The following is a 27,261-nucleotide window of genomic DNA, read 5'->3' on the forward strand; positions in this document are numbered from 1 at the left end:
TGTCGGTATGAACACTAGGCGAGTGAGACCACAACCACGAGCCAAATGCCAATAGAAATCTCCCACTACCAAATCCCTCCAAGAGGGGAGCCGACCCACAGGGTGAGCAGCTCGTACTACTACTACTCCATCCCATGCTGTCGACTGCTGCGCCCCTGGTGCCATCCTGAAGTTAGCAGACAATCTTGGCGAAGGGATGGGTAGGGTGGGATTTCGCTGGCGACACGAGCCAATCGCCCAGAAATAGATTTTTCCTTACGTCAAAATCCCTTTTCTGGGCTCAGCTCGTGTCGCTGCGCGAAATCGTACCAGAGAAATAGCACAAGATTGTAAACAAAAGTAATAAATTAAAATAATCATAGGTCCCAAATAAAATAAAGAAAAATTAAAAAAGAATATAATTGCTAAAAAGATACAAATACACAGTGATACAAAGTAACAATATGCTTAAATTACCCTTAATTCTAAACATGTTTCTTAACATAAGGTAATTTACATATGTACAGAGGTAAATTGGCTTACATGTAACAGAATGGTATCTGTGTAAAGGCATGTATCAAAATATAATAGCAATTCAAACAATCAAATTAATCAACAATGATAATATATATATAAGGAATGTATATGACTTAATATCACCAAAAACCCGTAACCATTATAAATGAGATGTATCCCCTAGCCTAAAAAATAAGGGGGTAACATCCATGAGATCAATATGCATAATCATCTGTGAGTGTCCCTAGCACAAAAATAAGGGGCACTCACTACCTTATTAAAAAGCAGCTAAGGCACAAGGTGAATGTAAAAGAACACTGTAGGAATAGACGAACCGTTGGGTGAGGCAGGTAGAAAGGAGGACTGAATCTTCTACTACAAATTAACTAGAGTCAGGGGAAACTATGTTTCCCGCTGCTACTGCTGAAATTTCAGAGCTTCCAAGGACTTAAGGTAATGGCGTTTGAACACTGTCGGCGATTTCCATCCGGTATATTTTTTCAACTCATCAAAGTTCATGTGTTGGAAATAATTAATTGAGGTGGCTACTGCCCTGACATCATGTGCTTTTGGGAAAGAGTCAGGATTGGCTTGTTTGATAAAGTACAGGATTTGTTGCCTGATGCCTTTAATGGATAAAGTTCCACCTTTTTCCCTCTTAAAGAGGGGCCCCGATGAGGATGAGGAGGTCCTGGATAGAAAGGCTCGTAAGGCTGAAACTGGACAAAGGGATACATCTTGTGGAAGAGGTAAAACTTTCCAAGGTTCCCACCTCATCAAAGGATCTTCATTTTTTGCCAAAAAGCTACGTTCCGGAGAAAGTAGTTACTTCCCCTGTGGGAAGGAATTGAATATGATCCGGATCTCTGGACAAAGCCGACAGTTCTGAAATTCTTGCTCCTGAAGCCAAGCTTAATAAAAATAGGGTTTTCCTTAGGAGCATCATAAACGAGCATGTGTCATTATCGGTTTCGGAAGCCAGTTTTAGAACATCGTTTAAGAACCATGAAACTGACGTAGGCCTCACAGAAGGCCTAAGTCTAGCACATGCCTTAGGAATAGACGAGAAGTAGGTATCCGTCAAGTCTATGTTAAATCCAAATTGAAATATCTTTTTCAAGGCTGACTTGTTTGTCGTAATCGTGCTAGCTGCTAAACCTTTTTCAAATAAGGATCTGAAGAAGGATATAGCTGAATTAACTGTCATGATTCTGATATCTGACTCTCTCAGGAAGGTTGCTAACTTTTTGACAGCAGCATCATACTGCCTCAAAGTTGAATCCCTTTTATCGGATTCCAAGAAGAGAATATTCTGAGGGTCAATATTCGCATCTCTTTTAGCCGCAAACTTCATGAAATCCATAAAGTTAGGGTTTTGAGAATCCCTGAGGAAGCGAACACAGTCTTCGTTTGTACTGACTGGGAGAGCTTGGGACTGGGGATCCGAAGGGGACGAAGGCCCAGTTCCAGAATCAGGGGGTACCAATTGCTCTTCGGCCAGTCTGGGGCTACTAGAGCCACTTGACCCTTGAATGTCCTGAGTTTGTCCAATACTTTCATAAGGAGATTCACTGGAGGGAAGACGTAAATCTTCCCCCAGTTGTTCCAGTCTAGAGCTAGGGCGTCCGTGGCGTAAGCCAGAGGGTCCAGGTTGGGGGCTACATAACACGGTAGTTTGTGGTTCGCTTGGGATGCGAATAGGTCCACCTGAAGCCCTGGGACTCTTTGAAGGATCCATTGGAACGAACTGTCGTCTAGTGACCATTCCGACTCTAGGGGTACTGATCGGGATAGGGCGTCTGCTATGACGTTTCTGACTCCAGCTATGTGGGTGGAGGAAAGATGCCAACTGAATTTGTCTGCCAGGGAGAAGATGGCTATCATGACGTGATTTAGATGACGTGACTTGGAGCCTCCTCTGTTTATGCAATGTACTACCACTGCGCTGTCCAGGACTAGCTTTATGTGGAGTACTTGGTGGGAGTAATCTTTTCAGAGTCAAGAATACTGCCATTGCCTCCAGTACGTTTATGTGAAACTGACGGAACTGAGGTGACCAAATCCCTTGAACCTTTTTGACTTGGGAGTACCCTCCCAGCCGCTTAAGGACGCGTCTGTGTGGATGGTGATCCCTGGTGGAGGGAACTGAAGGGGTACTGACACTGATAGATTCTTGACTTTTGCCCACGGTCCGAAGCCGATTCTTTAGAATCAGAGGCACTGAGGATAGCTTGTCCTGGACCTGACATTTGCTCGTGAGCGCCAGATCCTGGTTAGGTCTTTTAATTTGGCTTTCATCAAGATGTTCGTTACTGATGCAAACTGGAGAGAGCCGAGGATCCTTTCCTGAGCTCTCCTGGATGCCAGTTTGTGATTCAGAAATTGCTTGACTGACTTCGCTATTTCTTTCCTTTTGGTAGATGGAATCGACAGAGTGTGTGAGGATAGATTCCATTGAATGCCTAGCCACTGAAAGTTTGACTCTGGAGTGAGTCTCGACTTGGATTTGTTTATCTTGAATCCTAGATATTCTAGGAAACTGGATCACTTTCAGTGTGGCCTTGTTGCATTCTTCGACTGATGGGGCCCAGATCAACCAATCGTCGAGATACGCCACTACCATAATCCCTTGCGCTCTGAGCTGTTGTACTACTACTTCCGCTAGCTTCGTGAACACCCTGGGTGCCACGTTGAGCCCGAATGGAACTACCTTGAAGGAGAATGTCTGGTCTCCTATCTTGAATCCCAGATATGGACGGAAGTGTCTTGCAATAGGGATATGATAGTAGGCGTCTGTAAGATCGATAGAGGTGGTGACGGCCCCACGGGGAAGTAAGGTCCGCACCTGTGAGATCGTGAGCATCTTGAACTTGTCGCAGCGGATGGCTAAGTTTAAGCGGGACAAGTCTAAGATTACTCTTCTTTTGTTTGAGCCTTTCTTTGGCACGCTGAACAAGCGACCTTGAAATTTTAACCTCTTGACTTTGGCTATAGCTCCTTTCTGAAGGAGGTCCTCTGCGTATTCTGTCAATTCTTGGAAGGAAGTTGACGGAAAGGCCTGGCTGGAGGTGGGTTCGTCAACCAGCTCCAACCCAGCCCTTTTGACACTATGCTCTGAGCCCACTGGCTGAAGTTCCACCGGTGGCGAAAGTGAAACAGCCTCCCTCCTACCTGAAGTTCTTCATTGGTTCTTGTAACCACCTCGGCCTCCTCTGAAGTGCTTTCCCCTATTGAAGGGGTCTCCCGATCCTCTTCCACGAAAGGACCGCTTACCTCTGCCTCCCTTGCCCGAGCGGTCATACTTCTGAGAAGCTTGACTCTCGAAGGCTTGATTGTAAGCTGGAGAGATGGCATATGAGGTGGAGGGTTGAGGCTGAGGGGATATCACATAAATAGGTTGTGATTGACCTTTAGACGTGGAGGGTTGGGCTGTCTGCACTAACGGCACAGCTGGAACTTGTGGGGAAAGCGCGGTTGTTTCTTTTGGTAAGGTTGGAAACGTCTGGGTTTCCTTTGTCCCTTACCTTTAGGTGTCAGGTCTTGCTGCCCTCCTAGCCGTAAGACCCCAACGGTCTTTAAGGCTCTGGTTTTCAACCTCGTAGCCTCTGCCTGTACTTCCTTAACCATGGCCTCTGGGAAGAGATCTGCGCCCCAGATGTTGGAAGAGAGTAACCTATTCGGTTCGTGACGAATGGTTGCCTCTAGCAGGACATGCTTCCTACAATTCGTTCTAGCAGTGGCAAACTCGAACATATCTGACTGCACCGTTTGAGTCAGGGCTTTGGTCATAAGCTTAAAAATTGGTTCTGAACCATAAGCCATGGTTGCTACCTCAGACATAGCCATCGAGTTGATTGATCTGGCTAGTCGTGATTTTGAGTCAAATTCAGCCTGAATAAGACTATCTGGGAGCCTGGGTAGCTTTTCGCCAAACTGCTCCATAGCACAGTCAGGTTTGAGTTTGCCAGCTGAGAATGTATTTGGCAAGTCTTCCCACAATTCTCCGATTGAAGGGAGCAATGGAGATGTGGGATCTGCTTCTTTCAACTGAGGCATGGGTTCCCCCTTCTGAGCTGCTGAGATGGTCGACCTTGCTATCTTGGTTAGGAACGGGAGCGGGGTACTTTCATCCATTGTGAAAATGGTAAAGGGACTTTTAAATGGTTGTACTTTGGTGTTTGAACAATCCATGTCCTCTAAACATCTGAGCCATTCTCGCTGAGCCTGGTCTCTAGAATAGAGGACTGTCTCCTTTGGTACCCTATCGTCCCGAACCATAGCCGAAGGCGTGAGCCTTGCGTAGCCTATAAAAGGAGGCTGTAGGCCTTCCGGGTAGAACTCGAAGTCCTCTATTCTTCGAGTTCCGAACTCCGGTATGGAGATAAGACCATCCTGGAAGGGGGCATATGACGCTACTCTCCAAGGATTGTTCATGGAGAAACGGGGCAGCGAGTCATACGGGGGAAGCTGAGATCCACTAGTGTTGGAGGTTGAGGGAGAGGCTAGAGGGGCTTCTCTTAGACCGGCTATAATAGAATCCTGAGAAGTGATTCTGTCCGATAGGCGAGATATCATTTGTTCCATACTACTCTTAAGGGTACCCACTAGATCGCCCACCTGTTGCAACAGGCCAGCATTGGAGTCCAAAGCCGGAGCTGCTGCGGAGGTGGAGGGTAGGCTCTGAATAGGAACCAAAGGTAGCGGAACTGGTGATACTGCCGGGGTACGAGATCTCTCCTTGGGTTTACTTTTCGAGGACTTAGAGCCGGAGCTAGAGCCTTTAGACCTGTCTGGGCCTGGGATTACGAGCCGGAGACTTACGCGAGGAAGAAGACGAGGACGTCTTCTTCGAAGACGATGACGTCTTAGTCAAGGTCATTATTTTAGACTTGATCTTAGGCCTAACCGAAGCCTCAGGAGGAGTATACAGTTCATCAGCCGTAAAGCCTTGGAAGGATGGAGAAGTTGCAGGAGTAGAAGAGACAGTCAGACTCAAGGGAGACCCTTGGGTACCTGCATTACTTACCTCGACCAACAGGTCGTCTATACCTACCATAGGTTCAACATTAATATCCAGGGTAGCGACATCCGTGGAGATATCCTGGTCTTGTTCGGTTAAAGAGGCCGCCAGCTGTTGTTGGATGAAGGCAATAGACGGGTCCGCATCTACCGGGTCGACGTACCCCGTCGCCCTGCCTCCGGGAAAGATGAGCAATGCCAGACGCTTCTCAAGAATGTAGGGCTGACCCTTGGCGGCGTTCTTGCCAAAACCTCCGACCCAGGCCCGCAGGGTAGCCAGTGCTGTATCTCTTACTGCCGGAGCCTGTAAGAGAGGACGTATTTTAGACTTAAGAATCACTTAGAACTAAAACTTAGAGTATAACTTAAACTAGATGTCTTAAGTTAATAAATGATGGAAACTTAAGTACTAAAAGAAGCGAAGCAGCTACTGGAGGTGGAATACTTACGCCTTCCAAAAGCTGGCTCACCAGATCGTAACATATGGTACACGTTTCATGGTACCAGACCTGGATGTCACCGTGCGGAGTCGCGCATGGAGCATGGGACCGGCAAACTTCGTGTCCACAGGGGTCCTGAAGTGTAGCGGAACATCCCGGATGCTCACAGTTGGTGGCCTGTAAGTGGGAAGACACATGAGTATCTTAGAGGGATAACACTTACAGACTAAAAGGCAAAAGAACTCCGTTACATGCCGGAGCTCGGAAAAAATTTGGGCATAACCCCTCCCTGCATTGCCTGAATAGGCTATAATCCCGGAAAGATCCGGTACAATATAGGGAGGGGGGGGGATTGGTTTAAGATAATTAAGATAACTTAAAAATAACTTAAACCTAAGCACAAGCGAACCGGACTAGGTCCAGTTGAAGCGGAGTGTAGTAACTCAGCTAACGGTAAGGTTAGTAGAGACCTGCTGTATGCACCTGTCCAACTATGGTTGGACTATCTCCTTCCGCTGGATACCAGAACTCCGATAGGGAGGAGCTCTAGTAAGGAGGGAAGGGCGAGAGGACATACGTGCTCGAGCTAACTCGGAGCGACAAGGCAGTAACGGAGGGGGGGGAAGGCCAGGGCCCCCCCACAACGTACCACCCGGCCGGACCGAGAAGCGGAGAGGTCGGATCCAGTCTGGGTCTGTCCGACTCCCTAGCCCCTCCGGTGGAGGGGAGAGGGGGAGGCAGGCTCGGGTATGTGAGGCGAGCAAGGACAGACCGACCCACCCCCGCCCGACTCTATGGAAGAGCGGGGTAGGGGGAAAGGGGACTGGACAGGCGTCTGGCCGACCCGTGATCACACAGTGACCACGAGGCGATAACTGGGATACGGTAACCCAACCTAGGCCAACCAACTGATCAGAGAGAAGCTATCGGGAAGCAACCTGAACTGAAAAGCGGTAGCCTAAATGCCCATAGGGCAAAAACCAACTGATCAGAGAGAAGCTATGTGGAAGCAACCGAACTGATCAGCGGTAGAATAGGCTCTGCGAGCCGGGACCTAGGCTAAGCCAGACGCCAAACTAACCTAATAATGACAAAATACACAAATAAATAAAATAAAAATGAAAGAAAGAAGGTAAAAAAGCAGGAGAAAAAATCCAGGAGTGTACGACTAACCCGAAGGCAAGTCTACCACTCAAAGCTAGTCAGGGGCCGATACAAAGAACCCAGACTAGGGTCTGGATAGAAAAAGCCTACATAAGGTGATAAACATGCATGCATGACAACCTGAGTAGACCTTAATAACGCGGATAATCAAAATAGAGCGTAAATGAAAGGGGGGATGTTCCAGGTATGGAAGACCAAGAACGAACCCATCACGAGGCAGGACCATGCCGCCATGCTTCCGACCCCGAGAACGTATTTATACCTAAAAACGGCAAATACTGTCTCAGGGACGGAAAAAACGCACTAACCGTAAATACTGAGTACTTAACTTAGCTGCTGCAATAGCTGAACGCTCCATTATCGAAAATCCGAAGAAAGGGCACAAAAAAACACAGAGAGAAAAATAGCACTTGTGACTCGTGCGAGCTAACGAAAAAGGATGACCACCAGGGGCGCAGCAGTCGACAGCATGGATGGAGTAGTAGTAGTACAGCTGCTCACCCTGTGGGTCGGCTCCCCTCTTGGAGGGATTTGGTAGTGGGAGATTTCTATTGGCATTTGGCTCGTGGTTGTGGTCTCACTCGCCTAGTGTTCATACCGACACCCTCCTGGAGGGTGAGCGAGTCAGTTATACTGACCTTTTTCTTTATTTTATTTATTCTCTGTATGTGTTAGTACATTTACCCTAGAAATAATAGATTAAAGGATATTTCGCGCAGCGACACGAGCTGAGCCCAGAAAACTTAATTTTATCACAAAAATGTTATATTTATAAAGAAAGAAAATGTTCATACAAGCCAGTTCATCATAAAATACTCCTAATGCATGAAACAGAAACTTACAAAAAGATGTGTTTCACCAAGCATGCATTACGTAAGTTACTTCATTTTACTGGGAAAATCTCCAGCTGAGCGAACAGGGAAGGGATGTGGTCACTACAATTAGTAATGAATAAGTTGTATATAAAAAACTTTTTTTACTGAAAAAAAATCATCTAATTCATTATAAATAGGTTTAATTATTATTTATGAGAGAATCATTCAGATGAGTTTAAGATTTAAGATGATGCCATCAGATGTACATAAGAATGACAGATAGGGAAAGGCAAGGTCAGTTTGAAAAGGAGTGCTTCCATCCTAAAAGAATAGCTTTCAGAGGGTGTCCAGATTCTGGGCCCTCCTGTAAGAAACAGGTCTGAAGTGGAATAAAATGCAAAGACAATCACTCACTGTCATAAGGTACATAAAGCAGAATTTGGCTACAAATGCCTTTAATGACTTATGAAATAATATGAGGAAGAGGTAAGCAACTGCTGTAACCCTATATGATACATGGCTGACCAGTGATAGGCCCCAAAGAAGCCACATCCATAGCATTAAGGGTGTTCAACCTAGAGATGGCCAAGAATGCACAGACAAAAAAGGTTCGGATCCCTAATGTTCAGTGAGACAAGGCCCCTAGAGGAAACAAGAGCTCAAGTCAAGGTACTGTATAATCCTTGAAACATTCTCCTCCCAAAGACTGATCATGATGATTCTTAAAGGAGAGAACGACGAAAGGATACCATCCATCGAAGACAGACTTGGAGAACTTCCACACATTGCAATGGAGGTGCCTCCTGACCCATGGAAGGCAATGCATGAAGGTAAAAAATGCGTATGATATCAAAGTTAGTTCGGCTGCCAACCCAGAGGACCAACACTGGAGTAGGAAACTTGATAAAGGGAATGGAGATCATTGGCACATTAGTCCCTAGCATATTCATTTTGAATAAGCTTATGGTTTTGCTGTGTTGTAAATTTATCAACCTTCTTTAGTCTCTCTAGGCTTGGTAAAGAAAACAGTATGTTGCTAGAATTTAGCTTAGGTTTTGTATTGGGATTATTAAAACAACTTGTTTATACCTTGCAGAAGCTGGAATTAGCTTCTGCAGGCACAAGACAGAAAACTTGTCAAGTGACGCAAAGTTACTTTGACAAAATTACTATCAGGAGTGAGAAATTTTACAAATATGGCAGTCATTTTGGGAATGTGTACAAAATTTGAATTCTAATAATGTTTACTGAGCACACCTAGTTTCTGCATAGTCTGAAATATAATGGATGAGGTAGGAATATTTATGTACAGTTCAATGAATTTCAATGATAAAACATTGAATTCAATGGCCAGCTTTGAAAATTACTCCATGTTGGAATTTCAAGCTGCTGAACGATCTTTTGATGTTTTTTTTTTTATAATTCGTGCTAGTTTTGATGTGGGTATCACTGGCTGAATGCTTCTGCAAAAAAAAAAAAAATTGCTTAAATTTATAAAAAAAATTTTCATTGCTATCACATAACTCAGTTGAATGCACATATATATTGCAAAATTTTAGGTTAATTGTAGGTATTCTTATGTAGCACTCTGATACAATATTGCACACTGAGAATTTGATACAGTATTAAACTTTTAAATTTGGTTATTGATATGCATAAACTGTCCAAGGTTAACCGTTAACCACTCTGATGATGCCAGGATCATGTACTATAGTCTAAAAGATATTTTTCATACATATATAAAGTAACAGACTGTAAATCTTTATTTCCAGATGTAGCAGGAGGAAGCAACTCAGTCCTGACCAATGTTGCACCACCAGCAGCTCTTCCATCCTTCCTGGCGTCCCCTCTCCCGGTCTCCTCTCCCTCTGTATCATTACCAGCTGCTGTAGCAGTTTCACCTGCTCCAGGTCCGGTCCCCTCCCCAGGACCTATGTCTGCTCCACCTTCTGTCATACCTCCTCCATCTTTACCATCATCGGTGACAGCAACGCCTACTCCTGCCAATCCAGGTTCTATTCTTCCACCTTCTGCACCCCCTTCAAAGATACCATCCTCAGCATCAGGCCCACCTTTGACAATGTCTGCTTCTCCATCAGTTGTCTCTACAGCACCAACATCAGTACCAGCAACATCGTTTGTTCCTTCTCCAGGACCACCTGTACAAGCTACAAGTCATCTAAATCCACCTCCAAGGTATGTGGAAGTCTTTAAGTTTGCATATATGTATACTTTCAATATAAAAAAAACTGCTTTTGTGTATGTGTTGTGGTCCATTGTAATGTCATTAGAGACTCCTAGTCCTTTGAAAACTTTCATAGTTCACAACTCAAATACTTTATTAAACACAAATTTAAAACCTTATATGTATTCACCAGTTACCTACAATAAAAAATATAAATTTTTTTCTTCACTATACAAAATTATAAAGGGCCATTGCATCATAGTCTTGACAGATGCTTGAGAAAAAGATTTACAAAGGACATGTAACGCCTCAGTAGCGTGGTTGGTTTGTTCTTGGCCTGCCACCTCGGTGGCCGTGAGTCCAATTCTCGGGCATTCCATTGAGGGGTCAGAGATGTGTATTTCTGGTGATAGAAGTTCACTCGTGACGTGGTTTGGAAGTTACATAAAGCCATTGGTCCCATTGCTGAATAACCACTGGTTCCATTCAACTTAAAAACACCATACAAACAAACAAACAAACAAAGGACATGTGATTGAAATTTGATGCTCGATAAATCCTTTATCCCTCACACTCATCATCATTGCAAATGTTTTTAATGTCAGCATTTCTCTTTGTGAGGTTAGACAAGAAGTGAGCTCTCTCCACACAATTCTGTCAAGTTCTTATTCTGCCTGAACTTCTGTCAGGTCTAGGTCTTGATCTGTTTCCTTTTTTCCATGATTTCATTGGCCTTCCTAAAAGTCTTAGTGCTATTACTTACAAGGACACTGCTTTCCTGACCATCTGTTCCTTGTCCCTTCTTTTCATAAGTCCAAACCTTCTAAGTCCTTAAGATCTATTTTCCAGCTTACTGACACGCAGCTCTTCGCTGCACCATGTCCTCATTCTTAATAGGACCTAGCCGGGATTCTGAATATTCTAGTCTCTCCTTTTGAGTTATCACCATTTTTCTTGTCATCATTAGTGCCTAAGTATCTTTTGAATAGAGCAATACAGGCCTTATGTACCAGTTGTAAGTTTACTCTCTCTATTAACGGAACTTTTATTAAGCAGTAATGTAGCTATCTGTCCACATTTCATCTATGATGGAGCTACTCTATTTTTTTTTCGTACTGTTCTCACATCTATTGTCATATTGTCCCTCTCAGCATCTGCTCTAAAGTCCAGCTTGACTACAAGGTTACAGAAATAGTAATTTACTTCTGAGACGTGCTCATCTATCACAGCATGATTCTCCATTTACACTCATAATTTGGGCGTCAGTAATCTTGTACTTCACAAATATTTCACCTGTCAGGTACTAAGTTTACCCAGCACCTTACTCCTCACTCCTGCAAACTGTTACATAAAATCCACACTAAGCCTGCCGTGCTCCTTCCTGTCTTTTTCTTGTAAAATTAAAAGAATACCTGGCCATGATAGATTCTATCTTTTATCCTATAGAATCCAGTAATGGGATATGAGAGGTTCATCATCAAAAGATTTCACTGTATGGGTGTTTGTGCTGAGTAAAATATTTATTTTGTTTACTTATTTGGGTAACTACAGTATTTAGTTATCTCTATATGCTTTTGCCCATTCTATGTCAAGAAGACACTTGTGTCAAAGTATGCTGTGTGGTTTTAATGCCATTACAAGTAACTGCATTGAACTCTTAATCAAAATCCCTATTTGAGCTCAAATTTAAGGTAATGTTGACAAGAATCAATTGAGCAATGACTTAATTACAAAATATCTCAACCTGTATGTCTTGCTATTTAAGCTTCATTCTTGAAAGTGAGTGGGTAATTTAATATAACGTTTCTGCAAAGAAATATATCTGGTTATGACACCAGAAAATTTACATCTTGATTTGAATACGTCACCAAAATGAATTGCTTAATATATGTACTCCGATTCACTGTACGTATATGTATTGTGATTATTTATATTGCATAGAATTACAGTGAGCGTTTATTGTGACAGCAGATCTAATTTAGAAGTATTCCTATTAGTGTTGTCACATAAGTAGCTTTAATTTTAGTATTTTAAAGTGTAGACATTGTCACACTTTGATTTGGAATATTGATTTGGTTGACAATTTTTTCTTATTTTTGTTTTGTACAGTAGTCAACAGAATTCTGTTACATCATTGAAAGGACATTCACGTCACCACAGCTACCCAGTATATGTACCAGGGAATCCTATCCATAACCCCCCTCCTCCCCCCACCCCGCCTTGTTTGGTAGTTCATCAGGAACAGGTTCCTAGCTTCCCATTAAGTAAATCCTTTAGTCATTTGAATTGCCCCCCTGCGCCAGGGTTTTTTGACTCGGCAGGTAGAGAACTTCCTGGCGGCAGCATACAGATGAACATGGCCGACCAGAACGTAAGCTTTAATTATGGTTATTCCTTTGGTAGTGCTGGTAATGTAGAAGCTTCAGTTGACCTTGGTTCTCCTGGTGTTGGTGTGGGTCCTTCAAAGCCTGGGTGGTTTGGATGGATACGAGGAACTGTTTCCAACGTGGGTCACAAAGTGGCAGAGAAGGCCAGGTCATCGATGGATACTATGATCACAACATTGGATCCCCAGATGAAAGAATTTATACGTAAGTATTCATATAAATTTTGCATGTTGTAGTTTTTTTTATATATTTGAAACTTGTGCAAATTATATGAAAAGCTTTGGAATTTGTACAGTATATTCTTTTAAGAAAAAAGTTGTGGATATAAGATAAGAGACCCTTAAGGTGTATTTCATCGTTCATGGGCGTTTATGATGGCAACATATTTAATATGCAATTTGAAGTTGTTTCCTGTAGTAGGTCTTATCATGTTAGTTTTTTTATACTTTTTAGAATTTTGCATATTTACCAGGTAATAATATTGTGTATTTTTAGCAGAAGAGACAATGATGCCTTTGTGTAAAATTTAATTAAACTTGCTGAGTCCTGGCCAAAGACTTTTTGTTTAGAAATATTTTTTAAACTGAACAGCAGAAATAATATTTCATTCAGAATAAGATATTGTAACCCCTATGTTTGTTGCTGTAAAAATTACTTCTTTTTTGGGGGGGGTTTGCGACATCCTGATCCCATGAAAGACAAACTTTGGAAAGGGCATCCATGTAGGCTTTGATGACAGATGTTGACATCCTGTGCTTTGTTGCTTACTTGGGGAGTAAGCCTTACAAACTGCTTTGTTCTTATTGTTGTTGTTGTTCTTGTTGGGGGCACAGGAAAGGTCTCTGGAATAGGCTAAAAAGGTCTGAAAAAGGTGTTTTGCATTGAGTTAAAGATACATGAATTATAGGATAGGATAAATATGATTTATTTATTAGAATGAAAATGTTAAAAATAGGTGATAATATGCATGTTAAACTACAGAGAAATTTCTAATAAAATATAGCATATTTATTTTAAAGTTTATTTGTGAAATAAGGCTATATTTGACTAGATTTTAGCATGTTTTAATTTATTTGATGTACTGAAATTAGGCTATCTGTTCAGTCATTCTGTGTTTTCACTTGTGACTGAGAGCATGTAAACATGTTTAATTTGTGTCCTTTTTAAATGATCCTTGATGTTAGTATAAGTAGTATGTACTAAGAATGAGTATTAATGTTAAAGACCACTTCACATTAAGTTAGGAATATGATGTTTACAACTTATGAGTGAGGGGAAAATCTTGCACGCATCCTGAGGAATGTGAGTGTTAGACAGATGGAGAGGAGAGATTTTTTGTCTGTACCGTCACCCAGTTGGTTGAATACACTTAAAAGTAGAGGGTTTATTGTAGGTGGAAATACATCACAATGTAAAAAAAAAAGTCTTGTCTATAAAAAGAGGTTTGATATCTTGGAGATATGAAGGCTGAGGGTCTAGAATGTATGAATATGTTGCTGTACGATAAGCAAAGAACACTATGCCAAACTGGTCAGGAGATGGAGTTATATATGTCACTCATGTTGGATCATCCTTGAGGCAGAGAGACATTTTGAGGTTGTCAATTGCTTTTATATCAAACACAGATTTTTGGAAACCAAAAATGATACAGGCATAAATTTCCTGTGCAACACAATGGTGCATAAGTCATCCACAAGTTAAGCTATTGGATTTTTGGAGGGCAAAATAAGCTAATTATTAGCTATAAATGTCAAATGCCTTATGTGAGCCATAGGAGTACATACTAGTTCCTAGTCCATCACATAATGGTCTAATGGTTTCAGCTCCTGCCTTGGAAGCAGCCTGCTTCCTTTTCTTATTTTGTTCTGTGTTTTGTGGTTGCCATTTCATCCTCTGGATTTTCTCAAGCTTCTAATAATTGCTATTTTTCTTTTTTCATTGCCTTCCTTGTCACTTTTTGCATCACGCTAGTATCACTCTATAGTTTTTTCTACCTTTCTTGTCCCTTCGGTCTTATCCTGTCCTTCAGCATGTCTGTCTTTTTTGTCGAAAAAGAGAAATCAGTTGAACAAACCTTGCTCCAGTGTCTAATTTTTGTCAACACGTGCCCTTTATGCTAGACATGTATTCATTGTAAGTTGTACCAGGAAAACCTATGCACTTTTAGTACAGCACCTTCCTAAGTTAACAAACTAAATATGTTCTTTACAAGTACAAAATAACAAAATACATAAAAATAACAAAAGCATACAAATTGAATTTAATGAACTACTAGGCAGACATACCACAAGAAACTGCAAGTGCATCAATAGTTTAATGAAACTAGTGTGTCAAAAACTGATTTGGTAATCACAAGCAAAAATTAGCAGTTATACCTTACAGCAGCCTAAACCTAAAACTGTGCATCACACAGCACAGGAGGGGGAAGAGATTTCAGACTGCTTACTCTCTCCTCATTGACTATCACCCTGCTGTTACCAGCCCTTGATTTATTTTTAACCAGATCCAGCTAGTGCTGAGAGATTTTCCCCTACATAAAGACCTTAGGTTTTCAGTGAAAAATGCAGATTTATAAAAAAAAATTTAATTTTAGGCTTAATAGTACTAAAATGGTGTCGTTAACAATCAAGAGAGGCTATACTGAAATTATTATAAGCAAACTACCATCCCTTGGGAAAAAAATATTTGGTATGCTTCAGTGATTGAGATTGAACTCCATTGCCAACACACAAATAATGATCCTTGTATTTGCTGATTATTATTTTCTTTTTAAGAGGAACTGAAGTGTCTTATATGATTTCAGGATACATTAATGGACTAATTTTAATTAAAGACTTCCTGTAGGCAAATAAGAAGTTACATATTCAATTCTTTAACCAATTAAAAGTATTTTTTATGAAAAAATATCAAAGATTTATTTACCAATTTGGGATCTAGCTTGTATCTTGTGGAAGTAACTGTCAGATGTGACTTCCAATATAGCATTGATAACATTCAGTTTTTTATGATGTTATTAATAAGCTGGTAACAAATCTTTGCTAGTAATATAAAAATGGTGTTCGCATTTTGCAGTTTGATTTCAGTTGTCTGGATTCCATTGAAAAATGAATTACCCTATCCAAGGTCATATTTTGTATGTCGGACTAAGTTGTAACCTTAGTATTAAATGCATTGCTGCCTGATGTAATTGACTTTTCAAATTATGCTTATTTCAGATTCTGGGGGAGATATGGACATAGTTGTTGCCTCTGACAAGGAAGTGAAAGTTGGAGCTGTAAGAGAAGCCTTCCAGTTTGTATTTGGAAAAGCAACAGTTGTGTTAGTATCTTATTTTTTATTAACTGTTCCTTCTTGAATAGTATTTAGTATTGACCTACAAAGCTCATGTTTCAATAATTTTGACATCTGTGTGCAACTTTTTTCATACCAACAGAGGAATCCCAGCTCAGTCAGAAAGTGTTGCAGCCCAGCCAGTTGGATTTGCTGCTGCCTTACAGTCAGGTGAAGAACGAATCAATGTGCTAAGATCTTCAGGAAAAGTGCATCCACAACAGCCAGTGATCTCTGTTGAAAATTTCATTGTAGAACTCACTCCTGATTGGTAAGTGGGGTATTATTAATTTATTGTTATTTTTTGTAAGTAGTACATACTGTGAAATAATTATTGTTGCTTTTCATCACTGTAGGGTGTTATTGTTTGCAATTTGTAATGCTAAAGGTTCTTGTAAGTAGCCTTTCAACCATTTAGCTGCAACTTTCTTTTGTTCATATGCAGAACAAACCCTCGGTCTTAACAGTAGGATAAATCTTCTTGTGCCAGCTGGAAACCGGTTAAAACAATCAAAGATGGTAAGCAAGGAATCTGTGAAATCTGGCAACTCATGCGTATATGAGGTGGACACTGGTCACCGACCAAGCACAATACCTTGTGACGCATCAGTCTTTCTTTGACCACCTTAGAGAGTAGTTGCTGTTGCTCTCCTTCCAAGCTGGTGGCTTTGTTTGCCCGTATTTCTTTGTCCTTTCAGTTGTGTCTGTGTGTGTCTGTGTTTTGTCATGGAGTCCTCCGAGTCCTCACAGCCCCGTCAATCCATGTGCCTGAGCGTTCAGGGTTTTCCATGCTCCAGGTTTTTGGCTGCTACAATTACAGATCCTCATAGGACATGCAGTAGGTGCTGCTCTAATTATTGTACTGTTACTAATCCTTGCCCGGAATGTCATGCCTGGCCTAATTCGCAGTGGAGAGTATTTTACAAGAAGAGGGAACATCGCAGAGTTTCTACTTGTCCTTTTTGGGAGGGGTTTTCTTCTTCTCGGTTAGACGATTCAGCCTCACCCTCTTCCAAAGGTGTTCCCCTGCTGCAGTTGTACCTTTGTCTCCTTCCTTTTCTTCCATCGATTCGTCTTTGGAAGTATTGGGAGTTGTGCAGGATGATGATTAGTTTAATGTAGCCCCCTCTCCCTTGAGCTCTAATGTCCTTCCCGGGAAGGAGGAGGCTACACCATCTGTTTCATTAATTTCAGATTCGGAATCATGAGGATTTGTTCTCCAATTTGTGGTTGTTTATATATGAAACAAACCTTCGGTCTTAACATTGGGATAATCTAGCGCCAGCTGGAAATCCAGTAAAATTAATAAAAAACTTGTGTACTCCAGGAACTATTGGCATCTGTGCTTGCTCACAGGATATGTGGGAGCTCCCACAATGCCTTGGGCATCCCATGTGCTCATCAGTTACTTTCTTACTGCCTTTAAGAGAGGACTTGATTACTCTATAAAGCCGGTTTAGTTTGCCTGTTTTTTCTTATCTATCTTTTCTCTGGGTGTGATCTGGTAGGTTTGTATAAGTTGTGAGAGATCATGGAGGGTTTTGCCTCATCAATGAAGCTTTATTCGGGATCTTGCAAGAAACAAAGGAAATGCCCTGGAATGAGTGGGTTTCCCTGTTTGAGATTTTTAACTTTGGTGTCTACGGATCCTCACCCAATGTGCATTAGGTGCAGAGAAAACATATGTACAGTTACTAATCATTTTTTAATTTGTTGTTGTTGGTGGTGGAACAATGGAAAAAGTTTTATGAAAAGGGTCAGTACAAGAAAAAGGAGTCACCACCATGTTTGGATGACCAAGCGTCTTCAGCTTCTTTTGTTGCAACAATGCGTGATGCTGTTCCATGTGTTTTGTCACCTGTATTTGATGCTTCCCATGCCCTTTCGGTTTCTTCTAACGATTCATTGTTTCTTCTAATGATTCATTGTTTGAGGCATCAGGAGGGGTTTTGGGCAGTTTTGTACCTAATTATGCTTGTTCCTTCCCTGCGAGGAGAGGGGGAGCATCGCCATCTTTGTTGTATGTTTCAGCCTCCTATACACACAGGATGGAGGGGATGTGGGTGGCGTTAGGCCTATCAGGGGTACCAACCTTGGATGGGTTGTTGTCTTGCTATATGACGTCACACTTCCCTCCGGGTTATCTGTCTATGAGTGCCCCTCTTTTTCAAGTTACATCAATATGTATTTGTTTCTCTACATAAGTGTCCTATTTCTTCAACCAGTTTTTTACAAGTTTGTCCTTCATCAAACCAAGTTATTTTTTGACAAAATGTCTTGAAGAATAACATTGTTAGGAATATACCTGAACTAGAAGAGGGTGAGATTGAACGTCATGCTACCTCACTCGTAAAATTCAAGTAGATGACATTGTCGGTGGAATAAGATGAAATACTCATGTCAGGCTGTATTTCCCAAAAGCCTTACTTAATGACAGTAAAAGAAAAGTTCTGTGGGAGTCAGAAGACTTATCAGAAACAAATCAAATTCACAGATTTCTGTAAGTGACATGTTATTGATTTTTTTAGGTGTTACACTCTAAAATTACTTAAAATTCCAATAGTTATTTATTGTCTATTATAAAATTACTTAAAATTCCAATAGTTATTTATTGTCTATTATCAATGAGATTTTGGATGTAATAAAAGGAAGAAAACTTAATGACAAATGAGCATCTCTAATGTATCAGACAGCACACCAGTTCAAGAATAAGTAAAAATCAAGGAAAAATAAATAGTACATCACCTATAGACCACCAAGTTATGGATAAACATTAACAGGCAAATGGTTCATAATTCATTTTTAATATGAAACATAGTACTAGGAAAACATATAGAAAGTATTATCAGCAAACATAATCTTGATGCATACTTTTATGAGAATAAACAAATGGTGAGTCTGCAAATATAAATTTTGAAACAGATGAAGACTTGTATGATGAGAAATGGTCTACAACTGAAGAATTAGAATTTGCTCTTTTCTCTTGTAATAGTTCATCTCAGGCCAAGACAAGATATAATGTGAAATTTTTTTTTTTTTATAAAATTATTAATTTATCATTATCCCTCTTGTGTGCCACAAAATTTCCTAGGTGCTTCAGTCCATTTTATAAGAAAGCAAAAAATGGCTGTCAGCTATTAGTAATGTGCAGGCAGGCATATGTCGTCATTCTTGTTGTCTGATCCATAGCTGCTTAAAATTTGAATAACAGAATTGTAACTTGTTCAGTGTGTCTGTTAAAGAGATGTATGACATGGAGGTTATAAATGTAATACAAAAATATCTTAAGTATTGAGTAGAAATTTCTAGTAAAATATCCTGTTTTTACTCTTATGTAGTCATTCTGCTCACATTTTTATTGAAGGAAATGTTTCCAATCTTAAATAAAAATATGTATATTAATGCCTTATCACCATTTGCTTGTTACAGTTTTTGTATTTTGATCAAGATATATGAGTGCCATATCCTCAGTATATCTCCAGCTTCTTGATAGAGTATGTTTCATCTGAAAATAAAAAATTTCCAAGATCGTAAAAGCTTAGTAAAAACATCTACCAATATCTTGTCACTATTTACTGCCACAAGTTTTGTATATTCAGCAAGGTATATCACTGCCATATCCTCATTAGATCTCCAGCTTCTTGGTAGAACAAGTTTCATCTGAAATTGTAAAATGATATACCAATTTCCTTTTGACTCTTTCAGTTGGTATGATGTGGGGCTTTTGTTGTTAGATGATCCTGGAGAGGATATTATATTGCAGACTTACACTCAGGTAAGCTGATTATACTGTAAATGACTTCAACCTTGATATTTTTTTAGCGATTTAGTTACTTGAAGTTTGCCTTCAGAACACAGAATCCAAATTTAGTATTGTGAAGCAATTGTTATCTCCCTTTTTTTTAGTCAGAGATTCTTATGTGTAAACCATAGCATAGTTGCTTTTATTCTTTACCTGTGCAGGCCAGTAAGTGATGCTCCTGACCAGATTTCATATGTAGTGCTCCATTAAAGAAAAACTTTGGTTTAATGAGATTATGTCATTTTCTTATCATAGGTCACAACCAGATGTAATTATGTAATTTTCATATCATAGGTCACAACCAGATGTAATTATTGTCCCCGCCTACTTTTAGATCAGCATTAAAAAATCTTGACCCCTTCTACACACAATGAATGTTATGCAGTATGCTTGGCTGCTATAGTCAGCAAATTGATATGTTTTACCTCAGTTAAGAGAACTTTCCATACTCCTTCATTGAGACCTAGTAACTTTGTGTGATGTATTGAAAATCAAGAGCACTGATTCACAGATTTATCACAAATATTTGTTTGATTCTTCCATAACTAACTTACCACTCCATTAGTAAAAACTTCAGACATCTATTTGGACATAATACACCAAGTTCTGCTGTTACACCTGGAATATGTGATGGATGATTTTGTTTGTTTGGAAAGTTATTTTTTCCAGAAGCTACATTTTGTTATAGCAGTTGTAACTTTTTTCAGGTAACTCCAGTCCCTCCTGATTTTGTTTCTCTAGCACGAGCTGCAACTCCAGCAGACTATCCTTTCAAAAGCACAGGTTTTGCAACCACTGTTGGAAGTATTGCAAGCCAGAACCTTCAAGTAAGTAGATAGGATGAGTTTGATTATGAACATCATGTAGCTTATAAAATTTTCTCTCCTCAGTTCATTGCAATCATATTCTCTCCATGCACCACGTAATTGGTACCATAAACACTGGATTTTTGAGTTCCAAATATTATTTTGGTCGCATTTGACTTCACATCAGTCTTGCAAGCATTTGAACCCACAAATGCCCTATGAGGGCCAAATCAAGACAACAAAATAATGTATTATAGGTCAAAATGTAAAGAAGGTTGAGTAATATCAGCCACACATTACTTTTTAGGGTTATATTTAGAATATCTGACCCACACAATGCTTGCCACCTGCTATGAGATGTAAATTTTTTCCTTATTTTTTGTATTGGATTGCATGGTGACAGAGTAAACATCAGAGGAAAACTAGAAAGCCAAAAAAATGTAACATATACAATATTTGAAGTTTTTTCTGATGAAAAATGCAATAAGAATGCAGTTTACATAGTTGTCAATGCACCCAAAGCATTAAAAGTAAGGCTTTCTTAGGATTTTTTACGATGTTCGGGCTTACTACGATTTTCGGCTTACGACGCGTCTCAAAAACGGAACCCCCGTCGTAACCCGGGGACTGCCTTTAGTATAATGAAGGTTGTTGGAGAGGGTCAGGATATGTCTTTAAACACTGTTATAAGAATTATGTCCATTTTTGGCCCTTAGTCAGACCCCTCAGGTAAGCAGTTATATCATAGACGAAAAGTTATCATCGGTTGGAATAAGAATAAAAACTTTGAGATCCTTTGCAGAGTGATTATTTGAAGAACATCTTCTAGGAAGTGACTGATATCTTATGTTTTCATGACAGTTACTTAATGGCAATAGAAATCAGAAGTTGGACTGTATGAGAAAGTGATGGTTGAAAGGTTACATGGGATGCAGAAGGTCACAAGGGGGCATTGTAATACATACCCTTTCAAGTTTTCCAGTAATGTACATAATAAGTTAAACAGAAGTCCTATGTTGCTACAAGGCCTGTTCTCATGAATCACTTAGAAATTTTGCTCTGGACATATTATACGACATATTCAAGATACAATCATCACATAAGATTAATTTGGATGATAAGAGCTGTTGTGTAAAATATTAAGAGCAAAAGGCAAAGAGAACTCACTGACCATACCAGTCTAGTGCAATGTACAGGTTAACAATCTGCACATTGCACTAGACAAGGAAAGCAAACAAGATTTCCCAACATTTACGTTAAGTCTGGCCAGCTGCCAAAATTTCCCCCTGCCACACTTTCCTCTTTATGTTACTAATTACTAACAGGACTATTGGTTTAACGAGGTAAAACAAACTCCAAAAACCATGTACTCACCAATTCTTGACACAATCAGGGCGAGACGCTGTGCTGTCCACTGGATACAGTCGCTGAGACACAAACTCATCCACTAGCACCCAACACTAGACCAACAACCACCAAATACAACACAACAAATTACACAAACAAACACCAATCAACATCAAGATTTCTCAACAACTGAAAAAAACACAACAAATCACTAACACAAACAAACACCAGTCAACATCAAGATTTCTCAACAACTCAAAAAACATCAAACACAACAGACACTCACTAGCTCAACAACCATCAGATGGACACAAGCACAACAAACTCAGTTACTCAATATCAAAACAATAAAAAACATACAATGACAACTGACCACCAGTAACTGCCTTCAAATACTGCCATGACTGACTAACTGACAAATACAGACTGATCACTTCTCACTCCCTCAAGGCTCCGCAAACGAATCCGCAGACGAACCCAACAGCTCGCCAACAAGCAGTTCACTCACTAACTACCCACACACCCTACTCTCTCTCTCTCTCACAACAGAAAACCACAGACACAAACCTTCCCCATACATACATGAAGCGCCTCAGCGGCGTGGTTGGTATGGTATTAGTGTCCCACCTCGGTGGTTGCTGGTTCGATTCTTGGCAATTCCATTGAGGAGTGAGAGATGTGTATTTCTGGTGATAGAAGTTTACTCTCGACGTGGTTCGGAAGTCATGTAAAGCCGTTGGTCCCGTTGCTGAATAACCACTGGTTCCATGCAACATAAAAGCACCACACAAACAAACAAACATACATACATGCTACCTTAACAACAAAAAGTAAACACAAAACACAACATAGCAAATACACAAAACATCCAAACCCTTCCTATTGCCTCCATCAAACACAACCGGCCACTCTCTCTCTCTCTCTCTCTCTCTCTCTCTCTCTCTCTCTCTAAGTGACCCTTTTAGAACGTTGCAAAATTCGCAACACTACATCACTCTCTCTCTCTCTCTCTCTCCTCTCTCCCTTCTCTCTCTCTCTCTCTCTCTCTCTCTCTCTCTCTCTCTCTCTCTCTCTCTCTCTCTCTCTCTCTCTCTCTCTCAAGTGACCCTTTAGAACGTTGTCAAATGCAACTACTACATCACTCTTCCACAGTATTAAAGGAAATATATTTTTTTGTGTCTTGTGGTAGGCCTTAGCAATAACATTTTATTAAATAGTATACGATTAATATGTTACCTATTAAGTGAAAACTATAAATTTTTGGGTTTTTCCATATTTATTTTGCAAATGTTTTTCTAGTTAAATGCAGCTGGCCATGTGAGTAGCCATCTCTGGAAAGTAGTAGTGAATTATTAAAATAAAAAAATTCATAAGGATTTTATAAATTATTCTGTCTCTTTTTGAAACAGATTACTTTGTTTACTGTGACTCTTTGTATTTTGTATTTACTATAACATATGAAGTATATATAGCAAACTGCAGTTTTCAATTGCTAAAGTTTTAACTAGACCATTGAAATTCCCAGGGGTTTGCATGTTTTCACTTTGTAAATAATTTTCAACGTCAAGTTCTTGGTGCTGTTGAACTTGCATGAGAATTTAATTTTGAGCATTATGTAGCAAAATTAAATTATATATGAGAACTTAATTACTATGACGAAAAGGTAATGATGTTGGCCATCCTGTGTATCACTATGAAATGTTCAATTATAATGCAGATGAAAATATTTTGCTTTAGCAAACTTTTTAATCCTTTTTCCTCAGGAGGCTAAAATCAGATCATGGCAGCATTTTACTTTCACAATCCATCTGTTGACATGATTTGTGTTAATGTGTGTTAAGGTTCTCTGTCTTGAATGTTGCAGGTGCACCATACAGTATGGCAAGAAACTCTGACGGGTGTAACAAGAAGGGAACTGATTGTTCTGGCAGCTCGCACACTAGCTGGTCTTTATAAATCCAGAATCCCTCCAATTAACTGAGACAAGACCTGTCATCACTAAGTTGTGTAAAGTAATCGGACATCACAAAGGGAAACAGTGATATGCTATCTACTTTGTTTTAGAAAACTGTATTTTTCTGTACTTACTAGTACAACATATAAAGTGTATTATGACTTGTTTATAGTTGTTATATTGGAGGTTATTGCATTACTACAGTTTTAGCTTGACTTTAGTTATGTATATTTGTTAGTCCTACACTATAATTCTTTGCATTATATGTAACTTAGCATTGCCTTTACAGTTCACTTAAAAATTCAGTTAGCAGACTGAAATTTTAATCAGAACCCATTAAATTAACCTTTGTTTTGACAGACAGGAGGAAATGCTTAAGATAATTATAATGTACTTATGAACAAAAAAATATATAGTGCTAAGTTTATATTTTTGTTTGTGTAGTTTCTTTAAATATGTTGCATAATTTTTATGAAAGAATTAGCTAGAGTTTTATAATTATAAAAGTTTCCAAGTGGTAGTGCTTGTAAGAATAAAATTTGTCTGTCACATGGCATCTTGAAATGTAAAGGCTTTTGAAGTTTTTAAAGAATTTTGAGTCTTGTAAATCCAATAACACTTTGCACATAGCTTTGTACTGTATCTTTTCTTTACTGTATTCCTCTTCCTTCCTCATTTAAGTTAATCATATTCTTTCAGATGTTCTAGTTTTGCAAAATCCAGTGGCTAATTGAGAAGACACCACTATAGTTATGTATACCTTTCAGTTTGAATTGCAAGTATTTAGTAAGTAAAAGTTCTTTAATCATGTGGTTGTGTTAATTAGTCATAGTGTTGATTTTTAGGAGTTACATTTGATTTACTATTTGTTGCTTGGGTGAAGGACAGACATCTGTATCAAATTTATTAGAAGGAATTGTATTTAGATATTTTGTGTACTACGTCTCTAATTGCTTATGTATATATATACACATTTTTTATTCAGTGATAGTCATTACTTTTTAATGGAATGATTATGTATTTTTCCAGCTTGTGATATATAAAATTGTAAGATTCATCAGATCCTATGTCCATTTTAGAGGTATGGTGGAATTTACTTGCTGCCCAGTTATCGTATGAAAGTTAATATTTTTGTAATATCTCTGTGGGTGAGTGCTTTGTAAATGAGTGTGGTCATGAAAGAAGGCCTACGGAAAAAACTGTTTTCATCTTTTCTCACGTTAATTTAAATTTTCCTTCTCAGAGTAATTTTTAGTCATCTGTGGTTTCAGAAAATCTGAATTTCCTTGAGCACCACTTTGAGTTTTGTGACTTGGATTTGTGTTTTGTGCAGTTCCTTTAAAATCACTGTTGGAAGGGAATTAAACAGCATAGGTATTTTCTAGGTAATATATAAGATTTATTTTTACATGCAGATTTACTTAACCTGTGGTTACTGCAATACGTATGCTACTGTTACAATGGGAGGAACAGAAAGGACAATTGTGGAGTAAAGTTAATTTGGAATAAAATATTGGTGTCCATCATTAATTGTTAAGACATGGTCTTCCATTGGTACCACACATTTTGCAATGTACAATTTGATAAAATTGACTTAAAAAATCAGTCTCTGTTACCAAAAAGAACAATTATATCAGCAACCGGTGTTTCATGCCAAAAACCTAATTAAATTTCTATAATAGCTGGAACTATATTAAATGTATTTAAACAGACATCTTTATAATAAAGATTTAAAGCCATATTTGAATATTAAAGAAATTACTACTACCTCTATATAATTGTGTAAATTCATGATTCACCAAATGGATTTAATTTTGAGTCATAGTCATCCTTGGCAAAAGGGTTGTCAGTACTATCTGAGAAGGGATTTTTGTCATCTCGGCCTGTATGTTCAGGAGAGTCTCCAGCAAATGGATTCTTTGATTCATCATAATCATCTTCGAAAGGATTAGTTCCCATTTGCTCGGTTTCAAATTCATCACCAAATGGATTAACACTTGCATCATCTTTTGGTTGAACTAAGGTCATATTTGCTATATGTGCAGATATACTTTCCACTGGTGATGCATTTGACTTTCTGTCATGACTTATTACTGGAGATGCAGTAATGTGATCATGTAGATTGGGGCTATATCCTCCTGCTCTTGAATTTTCTGCAGATCTAACACGACTCTCTGGGGTTGGAACTGTAACATTAGAGGACACTCCTAATCGAATCTGACCTTCAGTTGGACTAGTTACAACTCTACTTGGAACGTCTTGCCGTATCCTGCCTTCACTGGAGTAAAATCCAGTATCTGTTGGTTTCCCAGGCATTCCTCCTCTTGCTTCAAGTCTAATTCTGCTTTCTGGTTCAACCTCGACAACTCCCTGGCCATGGCGCTCACCCATACGCAAACGCCCTTCTCCTCCAACTCCTGAAAATAAGTTAATGGACAGAAAGATACCAATTCAATTAACCTTTTAAATATGCAATTAAAGTATGTGGCAAAAATGTGCAGAGTTTAGTAAGATTTTACATATTAGCATAAAGGTGAGTATATAAAGAACCAGGTTAGGGTGGACAACTGAATGATTTTAAGATGATACAGACTGGTGGTACAACAGGAAAACTTGGTCAGGAAAAATAGATGTGGAATCCTTATTGAAGGATATATAAGTAACTGAAATGTACATGTATGAGAGGGGAAATCAGTTCATACGTGGAACAAACCTTCGGACTTAACATTGGGATAAATCTTCTGGCACCAGCTGGAAACCAGTTTTGATAAAAAAAAATTGTATATTCTGGGAATCTCTGGCATGTGGCATCAGATACGTAGCTTGGGTGGAAGAGAGTCAGAGACCACACTGAACCAAGTGATGTATTTAGTATTTATTCAACCGCCTTGGAGAGCGGACATTCGATTATGCTCTACTCCTCCATCCAAGCCGGTGGTTTCTTTCTCTGCTTGTATCATGAATTCCTTAACCAGCCTAAGAAGTCCTGTAAGCATCAACGTATAGTACTATGTCCCGGTCTTCTAGGGTTCCCGTGTTCATGCTTCCTGACTTCCTCTAGGACAGACCCCCATACATCTTGCGGTAGATGTGCTTCCAGGCCTATTAATACTGCTTTGTCATCCACTGATTTTGTGTGTAGTAATGCTGCCCTGTCTCTCTCGGGGGAATATTGCCCTTTCAAGGAGAGAGGGGACAGCACCATCTTGTTCCTTTGTTAGCAAGTTTGTAATTTGAGAATACTGTATTGATTTGGATATATTAAAACATTTGTGTATTTTGGTATACAGGCAGTCCCCGTTTATCAGCGATCTGGTTTTATGGCCCTCGTCTAGTGCCAAAAGCGGATTTTCGGCACCATAATGCAGCGATTTCCAGTTATTGGCGCCAATAAGTTATGGCACCGATACATGCCTAACAGAGGAGCCATTAATCGGTTATCGATGCCAAAATCCGGTTATCGGTGCCAAAATCCAGTTATTGGCACCTAAGTACCATAAATTGCTGATTTTCGGTT

The 27,261-nt window shown here is 39.6% G+C and overlaps 2 protein-coding genes across 9 annotated transcripts in view; one reads left to right on the plus strand and one right to left on the minus strand.

Moving 5' to 3' along the window:
- Positions 1–25,483, plus strand: part of LOC135225173 (protein PRRC1-like) — a 56,091-nt gene extending 30,608 nt beyond the window's left edge. For all 5 annotated transcript variants that reach the window (XM_064264432.1, XM_064264427.1, XM_064264430.1 and 2 more), the window contains exons 3-9: positions 9,706–10,129; positions 12,522–12,709; positions 15,721–15,823; positions 15,939–16,106; positions 19,541–19,610; positions 20,345–20,464; positions 23,655–25,483. In XM_064264432.1, the coding sequence (XP_064120502.1) occupies positions 9,706–10,129; positions 12,522–12,709; positions 15,721–15,823; positions 15,939–16,106; positions 19,541–19,610; positions 20,345–20,464; positions 23,655–23,771 (1,190 nt within the window). In that variant the 3' untranslated portion in view covers positions 23,772–25,483. The remainder of the gene's footprint in view (positions 1–9,705; positions 10,130–12,521; positions 12,710–15,720; positions 15,824–15,938; positions 16,107–19,540; positions 19,611–20,344; positions 20,465–23,654) is intronic.
- The window catches only part of LOC135225172 (vacuolar protein sorting-associated protein 11 homolog), a 230,146-nt gene continuing 228,004 nt past the window's right edge, over positions 25,120–27,261 (minus strand). For 3 of the 4 annotated variants that reach the window (XM_064264426.1, XM_064264424.1, XM_064264425.1), the window contains one exon: positions 25,120–26,161. In XM_064264426.1, coding sequence (XP_064120496.1) covers positions 25,533–26,161 — 629 coding nt within the window. In that variant the 3' untranslated portion in view covers positions 25,120–25,532. The remainder of the gene's footprint in view (positions 26,162–27,261) is intronic. The other variant, XR_010316924.1, reaches the window with a different exon arrangement.

This window comes from Macrobrachium nipponense, chromosome 13, assembly GCF_015104395.2.
Source record: "Macrobrachium nipponense isolate FS-2020 chromosome 13, ASM1510439v2, whole genome shotgun sequence".
Taxonomy (NCBI): Eukaryota; Metazoa; Arthropoda; class Malacostraca; order Decapoda; family Palaemonidae; genus Macrobrachium; species Macrobrachium nipponense.